This window comes from Rhinichthys klamathensis, unplaced genomic scaffold, assembly GCF_029890125.1.
Source record: "Rhinichthys klamathensis goyatoka isolate OS25496 unplaced genomic scaffold, OSU_Roscu_1.1 h1tg000121l_1, whole genome shotgun sequence".
NCBI classification, from domain to species: Eukaryota; Metazoa; Chordata; class Actinopteri; order Cypriniformes; family Leuciscidae; genus Rhinichthys; species Rhinichthys klamathensis.
Window position 1 is genome coordinate 6,089,191 of NW_026606658.1, and position 12,817 is coordinate 6,102,007.

General features: G+C 39.8%; 1 protein-coding gene across 9 annotated transcripts in view; it reads left to right on the top strand.

Annotated features, from left to right (window-relative positions):
• Positions 1-7,540: 7,540 nt before the first annotated feature.
• The window catches only part of cacna1g (calcium channel, voltage-dependent, T type, alpha 1G subunit), a 254,008-nt gene continuing 248,731 nt past the window's right edge, over positions 7,541-12,817 (top strand). For 8 of the 9 annotated variants that reach the window (XM_056255715.1, XM_056255714.1, XM_056255720.1 and 5 more), the window contains exons 1-2: positions 7,544-8,184; positions 8,726-9,030. In XM_056255715.1, coding sequence (XP_056111690.1) covers positions 8,733-9,030 — 298 coding nt within the window. In that variant the 5' untranslated portion in view covers positions 7,544-8,184; positions 8,726-8,732. Of the gene's footprint in view, positions 8,185-8,725; positions 9,031-12,817 lie in introns of all 9 variants that reach the window. The other variant, XM_056255722.1, reaches the window with a different exon arrangement.

A 12,817-nucleotide genomic window follows, 5' to 3' on the forward strand; every position in this document is an offset into this window, starting at 1 on the left:
GGTTTTACAACTTGGAAGTTCCCGCCTTGCAGGCAAAATTACTAGCTGTCTAAACGACCAGCTCCCTAAGAAGCTGCATTACGGGGAGTCCCTCACACAACCGGTTCGCCCCTTGTGCTCTCCTTAAATGCTTTTACACTTCATGTGCCCGCTCTGCCGGCCTCTTACATGCTTATGTATACACCTCATGTGCCCGCTCTGCCGGCCTCATAATACATTCACTCCACGTTAAAAATCCCCCGGTATCACCCTGGGATTCATGAGTGGATTCATAGCGCGCACGGCGTTGACCAGGTGTTCCCGCAGCGTAAGCTAGCTTACGCAATACGAGAGAACCTCTCGTAAGAGAACGAATCGGTTACCTAACGTAACCTCGGTTCTCTCTAGAAGAGGGAACGAGTATTGCGTTCCCGGCCGTGCTTGCGCTACTAGCGTTTCGCTTCACGCTGAAATAAATCAACATATAAGCCTGGGAGAGACTGTTATATACACCATAGCCACGCCCATTCTGGCGGGCCATGACGCAATGAGCGCGCGGGCGCCTCTCATTGGAAGCGGGTTCAGCCCCGCTCTCCCATAGGCTTAAGCAGTTCTCTCTGAGCGAACCAATGAGCTGCTAGCTAGCCTGCTCTAGGTCTGCCGCAGAGGAACTGCGTTGTGTATGGATACAAATTATGAAATAATTTTTGGCTTCAATATCTCAGCAAAGATGAATCTTTCCCGCAGCGTACGTTAGCTTACGCAATACTTGTTCCCTCTTCTAGAGAGAACCGAGGTTACGTTAGGTAACCGATTCGTTTTCTCTCATGGGAATAAAATCCACAATCTTGACATAATAGCATCTACCAGTCTCAATTACAATCCCTTGTTCCCACTCTTACACTCTGCTATCCTATAAAAATGAAAACCACCCAAAAATTAAATAAATCTGACAAAAAATAAAACTGTGCATGCCGAAGCAAAAGTATACCCAAATTTAATTCTAAACTGGTGCTCTCTCTCTGCCCTTGATGTTCACATGCAAGAATGTCCAGCACATGCTCCTTTATTACTGAAATTAAATTTATTGATTCTATTCTGTGTACCTGCACTGAGACAATTGCAATGCTTTATTCAATCTTCATTTGTGTCAACATAGGCCGTTCAAATCATTTGTCAATTCTTGTTTTTTTTTCTTCTTCGATTTTTGTCTATATTGTTTAAATACAATACATTTTTGCTTGTTTAAAAAAATATGAATGTGAATGGGAAATATCAAAATTCCAATCTCAGGTATTAAAGGGGTTTAATGGCTGTTGATATGATAAATGTGTTTATTAGGCTACAGTGCTATCTAGAATACTTAATTTTGATTGGCCAAACAACTCGGTGGTCAGATATGGTAGTGGTAAATACAACTCTTATATTTTAACAGTTGATTCATTAATTGATTTTATATACATAGACTACATTATTATTGTCACAGTTTAAGTCCAATGATGAAGAAGGTACAAATAATGACAGTCTTTATTAAACATAAGCCAACAACTCAAAACAGTGAGCCATGCACAAACAATACCGGACCAAGAATGAATGAAATTGAGGAACTTAAATACACATGGTGATGAACAAAAGTAACAGCTGTGATGATTAAATGAAGATCCATGGGAACTCATTGTGGTGAGAAAAGGAGAACAAAAGAACCCAGGAAAACAGGTGATAAACAGACTGATAAATCAGCCCAGTCTCATCCCAAGAAGTCATATGACTGACGCTTTTGACCATACGTCAACATCCGACGTTTTAGGGTACCCTTTAACGTCAGTTAGATGACGCCGACGCTATCTAATCCGAACCCTACCCCAGACCTAAACCTACCCGCGTCATGTAACTGACGCTAAAGGTAAAGTGTCAGTTAGATGACGCCCTAGGATCGTCACCTAACTGACGTTAAAGGGTACCCTAAAACGTCGGATGTTGACGTATGGTCAAAAGCGTCAGTCATATGACGTCACAGGATGAGACTGTGTTAGATAAATACAAAACCAAAACTCTGACAAAAACAAAGCCCTGGTGGAAGGAACCAGGGTGACGATGATGGTGGGAGGAGCCATGATGGAGCTTTGGCTGATGACACCTAGGGTATGGTTAATGGTAAATGGGCTGCATTTATAGCGCTTTCATAGACCCAATGGACACCAAAGCGCTTTACATTTTGCCTCACATTCACCCATTCACTCACTCATTCATACACCGACGGCGGTGTCAGCCATGCAAGGCTGGGGTTAGGTGGGCATCTGGTTAGGTGGAACCGGGGATTGAACCACCAACCTTCTGGTTTGTAGACAACCTACATGAACCACTGAGCCACTGCCGCACCATTAATGGAGATGAAGCCATAGGAAGTGGAGCCTAGGGCGCAGATGGTCCAGGAGACCGAGGCGGTGCCGCAATGACAAGTATCCGGGGTGCAGCCAGCGGAGTCGAGGGATCCACTTGCTTGGACGAAGCTGGTGATTGGAAGACCTGAGGCTTAACCACACAATGGCATGGTGTTAAGGAAGACGTCAAATGGCTGAAGGGAACACGTGGAGGCAGGGCTGACGGACTTGGTGAATAATGCAGTGGAGGTGGGAGATTTATACTTCTGCGTTGAACTTACGCCGTAGCTTCGTCATAGGCTGTGTGTAGCACACGTAGCCTACGACGTACCCTGACGTGCACCTCTCCAAAAATATAACAACACTTATAACAACCCTTAAGTGCTGTGATTGGTCTGCTAAAACCCCTCCCTCGGGTTTCACATGCTCCCTCTGCATGTGTAATTGCACGTCAATTCGGAAAACGACGCAGATGTATAAATGAAAACCAACGCATAGCCTACACGCTCCGGCGTAGGTCCGACGCATAAGTATAAATCAGCCTTAACTCCATCTCCATACAAGACGATGAAACCTGCATAATGCTGGTCAGGGCAGGGCGGGAAGCATTACCTCCATTTCACAGTCTATCAAGCACTCTTCAGTGTCCAGCTCCCCCAATATCCCCTCTGTCACGGATGGTGCCGGCTCACACACTTATAGTGTGTGACACTGTACACACTTACAGACTTACTTTGGGGCTCAGGCTCCGGGGTGTACGTGGCTGAAGGCTCAGTATGTCTACATTAAGCCGGACAGATATGAAAACATTAGGTTTCGTTTCAAACCGTTCTCCGTCCATATTAGCATTTTCAAAAAGTAGCCTTTCAAAAATTCACCTTACAGCGCATGCATGAACCCTCACAAAAGCTCACGGAGATGATACAGACAGAACAAGACAATCAAGTTATCACACAATTCTTCTGGCAGGATCATTTTATTTTGTAAATTCTCTCACCATTCACCGATGTGTCCAGGTCGCACTCATATGTTTGGTCTAAAACGTAACCGCTCATGTTTTGCCGCAGGACAGCAAATGCGAGTGAATTTTCTGTCATCTTTGCAGAACTGGGATGAAGAGTGTGCAAAGTAACATATTTTAGCAACTGTGTGAAAGTGAATAGCACATAACAGGCACAATACTGGTATAAACATGAATGTCTATGAGTCCAATATGTCACATGACTAAACTTAAAGGGATAGTTCACTTTGAAATTAATTTTTGATATGTTTTAGCTTACCTCCAGTGCATCCAAGATGTAGGTGTCTTTGTTTCCACAGAATCTTCAATTTTGATAATTTTAGGTAAAACCGTTGTTGTCTGTCAGTCATACAATGGAGGTGAAGGGGGTCCTCCTCAAAGAGCAGTCAAAATTAAACATTATTTAATGACTCGTAAATGTAAGTACACATTGATGCCCTAAGACACGAAACGAGTGGTTTTTGTGAGAAAACGAACAGTATTTATATTGTTTTTACCTCTTGTAACCACAGCCATGTCCAAGTTATCTGAGGGCGCGGACGCTTCCGTGTGTGACGTGTACGCAGACTGGTGCATAGATAAACTAGATGTCGCCTTGGCGACGGCAGTTCATTGGAACGAAACCTTAGCCAAGGCGACATCTAGGGTATATATATCTATGCACCAGTCTGCGTACACGTCACACACGGAAGCGTCCGCGCCCTCAGATAACTTGGGCATGGCTGTGGTTACAAGAGGTAAAAACAATATAAATACTGTTCGTTTTCTCACAAAAACCACTCGTTTCGTGTCTTAGGGCATCAATGTGTACTTACATTTACGAGTCATTAAATAATGTTTAATTTTGACTGCTCTTTGAGGAGGACCCCCTTCACCTCCATTGTATGACTGACAGACAACAACGGTTTTACCTAAAATTATCAAAATTGAAGATACTGTGGAAACAAAGACACCTACATCTTGGATGCACTGGAGGTAAGCTAAAACATATCAAAAATTAATTTCAAAGTGAACTATCCCTTTAAGTCATCGATTTTAAATGCCTCCGTTTTCACAGTCCAGACTACAACATTTTCAAATGTATCCACTTTGGAGAGCGTTTTCGAAAAGCTTTGTTTTTGTTGCTAAGAATGCCGTCTCAGTGTGGATGGAAGACCAAAACGGAGAGAAAAAGCTGCGTTTTCAAATAAAAACGAATTAGTGTGGACAAGGCCTCAGGCTCCTTATGGGCCTTGGCTCTGGTTCAGGGTCCGTGGCAGGTGTAATCTCCCCGTCTGCGGTGACTGGCTGGGCTCTGGGCTTGGCTGCGAGGTGGGTATTGGGTCTGCAGTGGCTGTACCAGATATTATCAGTTTGGGGTAGGCACACTGTAGACACCGGAGAACTGCTTCTCTCCATGTTTCCCCCTTCAGGTCAGGTACAGTAGGTCACTAGGGTAGTGAAAATTTGCCCCTGTCCAGGAAAGATATCTAACAAATGTGAAAATTCAAGCAATGGAAAGCCAGCACAGGCAAGGGACAAACTGTTCTGCTTGAGTCATAATCCTTTTTAGGTCCGATATTTTGTCACGGTTTAAGTCCAAAGATAAAGAAAGAAGGTAGTATAATGACAGTCTTTATTTGAACATTAGCCAACAACTCGAAACAGTCATGCACAAACAATAGCAGACAACGAATAAGTGAAGGTGAGTAACTTAAATACACCTGGTGATGAACTAAACAATGAACAGCTGTGATGATTAAATGAATATCCATGGTAACTGATTAGGGAAAATGAGAACAAAGGAACACATGCAAACAGGTGATTAAACAGAGTGATAGAAAACGAAACCAACATTAAGCATAACTGTGACACTTATAAAACACATGGAATTACTATCATGACAGAGGTTGCAAAAATCAAAAAGGGGTGAAAAGGTTAGAATTTGTATGGAGTTCATAAGCTTTCACCACTATAAATTCAAATGCTACACAAAAGCATGCACATTATATCATCTTAACTGAATACCCTATTCCAGATATGTAGGCTAAGTACGACATTCAACATTGAATGCTGTAATATATTGATCAATATAATTACCTTTGCTGGATGGAGTGCAATAAAAAGACTTGTATAATCCAGTGACTCCTTATGGTGTAATCTAAGAAAAAGTGTTTAATCAATTTAATTTTAAATTCAGCAGATTATTGACTGTCATTTTTTTACAGACACAGACACAAGATAAGTCACTGCAGGTTCTCTGTGTCAATTTTCTTATCATGTTCTGTAACTTGGTTTAAATTAGTTTTTTTGCTATATTCTACATTATAAAAATTATAATTCATGTCACACACAGTTTATGCGAAGCCTGAGGAAAACAATATGATCCGAAAAAAGAACCCACAGACTACCATTCTTAAGTTTATTTTAGATTATATTTTTACACAATATGAACGTTTTAATATAATTTTGTTTCAGTACTGTAGACACCATGAGATGAATTAATATTTCATCCTCTATGGTAGCAGACCTTATTTGTGTAAATTATTTTCTGAACGTGCTGCTGCCACAAGAGTCATGTTTTTGCTGTAAACATATTGGTTTCTTTTCTATTTATACCATGTTTTACAACCAATCACTTATTTCTATTGCAGCTGGCAAAACTGTATTGCGTCAATGTAGTCAATTACTTTTTTTTTCTGTGTGTGTGCCTTGATGTGTTTTTATTGTTTTACCATAGGTGGCAGTGAAGAGAAATGTGGGGTTTATCTACTCTTACATGCTATTGCGCTTTAAAGTGTAAAGTAGAGCAGCGCTGTGCAGAAAGTGGGTCTTTTACAGTTATTTTACAGACATGATTAAAGACATTCTTCCTCTGTGTTACAAGGTGTTTCATAATGTGCAGCCATTGTTTTTTCCAGAGGTACAAAGCTCAGTGCTTCACAACTATGGTCCATAGTTGTGAAGCACTGGGCTTTGTACCTCTGGAAAAAACAATTCAAACATACTTACAAAATTATGTAAGTACAAATAACTTAATAATAAATTATTTTAAAAAAGTACTAGATAATGTACTGAACTGATATTTAAGGTTAAAAAGAGAAATGGCTTTGGGAGGACACATTTACTGAAACTTTAGATATGTTCACCCATTCCAGCTTCCATATTATTAAATCAGGTCATAATTTCATTGTATTCAAAGGAAAAATAAAAAAAAATAAAGCTATATTTAGCTAACGAGAAATGCTTTAATTTAATTCTCAAAATTCTAAGAACATATGAGAACATTCACATTCTTGTATTTATATAGTTCAGAATGGTGCAAAGTGTGAAAAGTCTCCATTTCAAGAAACAATTTAGGAAAAAAACATTAAAAGTTATAAATTCACATTGTAAAACTATAATTATAAATAATTATCACCAGTAGGGGGTCATCAAGGGGCAACAAGGGGGTGTGCTGAAAATTTGAGAAACTTAAAAAAAAGCCAATTTTAGGGCTGTCAAAGTTAACACGTTAACTCACAATATTAATTAAATATGTTTAATAAAAATATTTTTGAATTTCAAATTTATTATATAAAATTGCTTGCTAAAGACTGAGCAGAAATCGTGAGATTATTCAATTAACTTGTTTTTATTGTGGTTTATACATCTAACAGTGGCCTTTAATGTGAAGAATAATTCAACATTAAACAAAGTAAACATATTCCCGACAATGTTTTAATAATTTGCTTTGACTTCATTACAATTACAATATAAAACCTAGGTTTTGGGAAACAATGCTATTTTTATGAGATCTTTAAAAAAGCTGCTTCTTTTTTTTTTCTCACACACTGTAAATGAGTCTTGTACATGCGCAGCTACATTTTAGGAAGGGGTCCTTGGCGTCAATCTGATGCTCTGGTTGTTCTCATCACAAATATGTCGTTTCCTTTTTGTTCCTTGACAAAAAATGTCCTTGCATCATAAACATAGGCGAATCATATAGCAGGTTTGGTCCAATCCCAAACTTTTCCTAGTTTTATTGGTTCAGTGTAAACAATTAGGTTCCAGCTGTTTCACCAGACATGTTAGTGCAGTGTTGATTGACACTTCTTTAACGCAATCAAAAGAGACGCTGAGTTATTGTCGCCTCTGATTGGTGGACGCGCCTTCAAGGGGCGGGGATTGGAAGTTGAATCCGAATCCAGCTGTGAATTGGTTCGCATGAGCGGATTCGTGCTATAGACCGTTTTGCCGACTGGGAGAATCATAGGAGAATTGTGTGTTTTCGCAATAATGGACAAGTCTTCAACATAGAGAGCTCTCTTGCGCATCCTTTCAGCACGAGCTTAAGGTTTTCCTTTTCATATGCAGACAGAAAATCACTGCCTGCACCTTTAGAAAAGATTTCTGAAGGATTTTACTAATCGTCTAAGGATATATAATTGTCACTGTTGTGAATACTTTTGAGCATTAGATCTTGCGGTTATCTAATAGAAAAAAAAACATTGAATTCTAACCTTTGTTGCATTACTTTTTAAGTGCGCGCACACGGAGAAAGCGATCGGAGCGCACAATTGGGGATCGGGAAGCAGTTTTGCAGGACTTGTCTTGTTTTTATCTGGTTGTTGGTCATCGAAATACAATGTTGAAATTTTAAGGCATGCTGACCAAGTCACTGAGATGCCTATAAACCTGCTTGCGCTGTAACTGCCACCTGGAAACTCAGCCTGCGAGCTCCAACTGATCCTGTTCAATAACATCATTTGGACTGCTTTTGCAACAGAAATGATCATGCGATGAGTAAGCTCGATTTGGGCATATTTTCAGAAGCAATTACAGGTAAGAAATCAACATTTAAAATATTTTACTGAATTATTGTTAAAGCTTAATCACGCTCATTTGCTTGTTCATTATGCATGTGTAATCATCAAAAAGGTACTGCCAAGTTTTAAAGTCATAATTAGTGTTTATTTAAAATGCAAATTATGTTTTTTTTAGAAGATTTTATTTGTTTAATGAGAGGACACCAAAGTACCATATCATATTGGTACCACCATGGCTTATTGTCTTCCCCCTACAGTTCCATAAATCATTACTGAATACCAGCCTGTAAAATTCCAATAGTCTCAAAAGTCTTGCCTATAATATTTTTCTATTGTTCAAATGCACCGACCTTAATAAATAATAAATACAAAATGCAGTTGTTCTTAATGCATTTTATCAAATATAGTTTTATTTACAATCATGTAGGTTAAAATAAACTGACGTGTATGCTGTTTTACCATGGCATTGCATTTTTCATATATTTTTCCAGCATTTCATTTAGCAGAATTCCTTTTCGATTGTACAGCTAGTAATGCATGCATTGTCTCTCCTCAAGGGGGTGAATGATGGCTGAAGATGGAGAAAATATCTCCGAGGACCATCAGCTGAGGGAAGCAGAGGGTAGCTCCTCTCTTCCAAGGACTTTTATACGACTTAACGACCTGTCCGGTGGCGGGGAGCGCAGTGAGCTTGAGGCTGATGGAGGTGAAAGGCGGGAGAGCGCAGCCGGAGAAGCGGCGGAGGAGGCGTCCGCTAGCGGCGAGGAAGCCTTGCCCTATCCGTCTTTGGCACCGGTTGTGTTTTTCTATCTGAAGCAAACCACACGTCCAAGGAGTTGGTGTCTGAAAATGGTTTGCAATCCATATCCTTTCAAACGCAAATGCACTTTGCCTCACCTGGATGGCATTCACCTGTTCAGGTAGGACGCGCTACGGTGAACGCCGCCGGGCGCTGTCTTAGGTTTGAAAACAACGTCTTCGACACAATTTTAATAAATAATTCTGGCTATATCATGTTGTCCTCTTCGGAAATTAGTTAAATAGATGAATAAACATCCCCCAAACAAAGAGAAAATATATATTAAATATGTTTTGAAGTCCCCATTGTGCTGATAGCGTGATATCTACAAATTACAGAGCTTGTGGTGTGGAAGACAACACAATCCTGCAGAATATCAGAGTTTATGAGACTTGGCAAGCATGAATGTTACCTCAACAGTCTCATAACTATCTTAACGCATTGTTTGCGTTTTTATGACTTACAAGCTCAGAAAAGTAATTTGATTCCATTGGTCAACAATGGCTCTGAGGCAATTTGACATCACCTCATTTATTAGCACCGATGAGTTAAGTTATTTGCTTGGTGTCATGAATTTCTAGAGCTATAAGAATCATGCACGCAAAGTGCCTTTGGCTGCATATCATCTGAATTTACTATATCTTTCTTTGAGGTAAAATCATAGATGTCAATAAATTGTTATCGGTTAATCAGATGGCAGTGCCAACCAGATCTTCATGGGAAAACTTAAGTATTTTACGAGGTGCCGATTTCGTATGAATTTGTACAGTGTGATTCGCTCAAAAATATAAGCATGAAGGTCCACCTCTGAGCCCACCCCCAAGTTTAACCCCCAATTTGGCAAACCGTAAAATAGTTATGAATTACCATGAAATTGTATTGGCAGTGCCTAGAATTCAGCCCAAATTGTATTTGGCCTGTATCTTCAGGGCAATACGTCTATTGCTTTTTACTTTCTAAAAGATCAGATGGATATTTCAAATGACTCCCTCTAGGAGTAATTTGAGAAGTCAATAGCAACATATTCCTGATTTCTTAACTTTGTGATTACTTAATTATTTAAGTGAATCCAATCAATCCTTGCTAGCCTTTCAGTAAGAGCGCCTAACAAGTGGTTTAGATTAGTCACATCTATCTAGTCCAAATGACTGTAATTTTTAGGGTGTTGTTAAAGCTCTCATTCCCTCAGCAGCGAGATGATTTCATTTAGTGTCTTAAGAGGCTTCCCTGTTTAGCAGAAAGAGGAGAAAAGAAAACGGACCTGATTTTGAGTGTGTGCGCAAGGGATGTGGTTAGCATGTGTGAGTCAGAGGTGTGCACTTGCAGTATAACTGATTCTGGGTGTAGGTGATCTGTTTGGTTTTCGACGGACTCGCAGCAGCCTCGCCGAAGGAAAGAATGCTCTTTTGGATTGAACGAGCTGGCTGGATGTGATTGTGATGTCTGGGTTCAAATGTTTTGTTTTTCTTCAGTAGGAAATATGATGAGCCTTGTGGGCTCTGAAAGGCTGCCCAATCAAACACACTCATCTTTCCCCCATTCTTGTTTCTCAAACTCCTCACGCTCTTCCCCCATTAGGCGAGCCCACATCCCTAAAAAGTAAGTCAGGCTTATGAAACACAGTGCCACTGGGTGTGAGTGGGCCTTGTGGTTCTCCGGGCCTGATGGTCTGGTATTCCTCAGAGATAATATAGCCAGCTCTTGCCATCGCATTTCCATATTCTTAAATGCCACTGTCTCTACCGAGTTCCCGTTGATCCTGTGCACTCATGCGCTTAGGAAAAGTCTGAGCCAGAAGGGATCCTATTAACTGTGGTCAAGAAATAGATGTGGAATTCCCTCTCCTTGAATCGTCCTGCTGCAGTTCTGCATACACAATCTGTTCACCGTCCAGTCGAGATCAATGAACAGGCTGGCTGTTTATTTTGATTTTATTTAGCTATGAAACAGTGGTCACGTTCAGTAATTATAATGCAGCCAAATGTCAACAAATCAAAGCGCCCAGTGACATTTGTGTCCTCCGTATATCCTCTTGCAGATTTATGTGTCGAGACAGTTCATCTCTCACGGTGCCATCTCATGTAATGATTCCTCGTATGGTAGTTTCTGTTCTTAGATCATTGTTGTGCCGTGGAGTGGGGCCTGGATCTCTGGGACTCATTATTAGCGGGGAGATTTATTTATCTGTATGGTGTTCATAGATGACATTTAATGCATCTCTGTGGCCATTAGAAAAAAGGTCACTGTTTTTTAATAGTTTGTAAAGTATCTTAGATCGATCTTCTGTTCTTCCCACTGGAAGCATGTAAAAGTGTCTGTCCTATTTGAGAGTCTTTGGACAAACTCATTTTCATACTTTTTTCCCACTTGGGATGTAAAACTATAGAATTTTGATTCAAAAAGGATTGATTGTCCTTGTTGCAACATCTGACAATCTCATTTGCAATTTGGCTTGTGCATCAGTTGATCGCTCAATCAGTTCATCAAAAAAATCTCTTTGTATTATTGATTTGCCAGTAATGAAGGAGTTTTCTTTTTGTGATTGATTTGCCAGTAATGAAGGAGTTTTCTTCTTGTGCGTCCTTGTGCGTCTGTTTGCCATTAGAGAATGATTCCGCAGTCTTTGTGATTCATCATTCTGTGTTTGTATCCTGTCATTCATCAGATCTTTTTTTCCCTTGAGTGTTACTCTAGCTTATTGAACCTTTGACTTGTCCTCCGTCATGGGGTTTTCTCTGGAACCACCAGCATGTTATCTGTAGCGTCGGCATTCTGGGAGAGTTTGTGTGTATGCGTGTACTTAATAATGCCTGTGTTTGCGTGTGTGAGAGGGAGAGAGTTTGGGTGACTTCACTTTTGAAAGTTGGGCTGTACTGTTGATTGCAGTGAAATCTAAATAGTGTAGTGAGATTCAGTTATTAAACTTGATTTAATTATAAAAATATCTAATTATAGAATTTGTAAGGGATTTAATATATACATTTTATATAGTCTGCATGTGCTGCATGCTTCAAAGTCTGTGTATAATGTGCATTGAAACGCAGAGCGCTCAAGGTTCTGGATTACTGTATTGTTTTCAAAAAGAATCTTTGACTTCAAGTAATTATACAAATTAAATGCAAACAAACAGAAATTGCACTTTAAATCACTATAAAAACTGTGGTAAAATGTAGACTGAGATGTTTCAAAATTAAATTGAGTAAAAAGATATCTGAATCTACTTAAAGGTACAATATGTAGGATTTTTCGCCACCAGGGGTCGCTAACCTCTTACAATAGCAAAGGCGTATATCGATGACGCAAAGCATTAAGCGGAATTATGGATCTTGTCGTCAAGCTGATATATCTTTTATGAATGAGTAAATACTTTGATGTTTTTAACATGACTGTGGTGTGAAGCAAGGTTATAATCGTTAACGAAATCGAACGAAAAAACGAAAACTAGGTGGGAAAAAACATTGTCGTTAACTGAAATAAAAATAAAAACGAGGCATTACAAAAAAACGATAACTAACTAAAACTGTAATGTGTTTGGCAAAACTAACTAAAATAAAATAAAATTATAGAGTAAATGTCCTTAGTTTTCGTATTTGTCAATGTCTTGGGCCGCCGCACCGGCCGCCACATAATTGCATTTCGTTATTCATTTTAAAAAAACGCAGCGTGTTCGTTCAGCTGCATTTCCTTTCCCTGCTCTCTCTCTCACATACACGCGGCGCGCACACACACACACACAGCCCCTCCCCCTCCGTGCACACCGCGTCTCCATGAAAACGAGTGTTCGTTGAAAGCAAGTTAAAGGTTGGTATCTCGTGAACACCTTTACACAATCACACATTAAAAAGTGGCA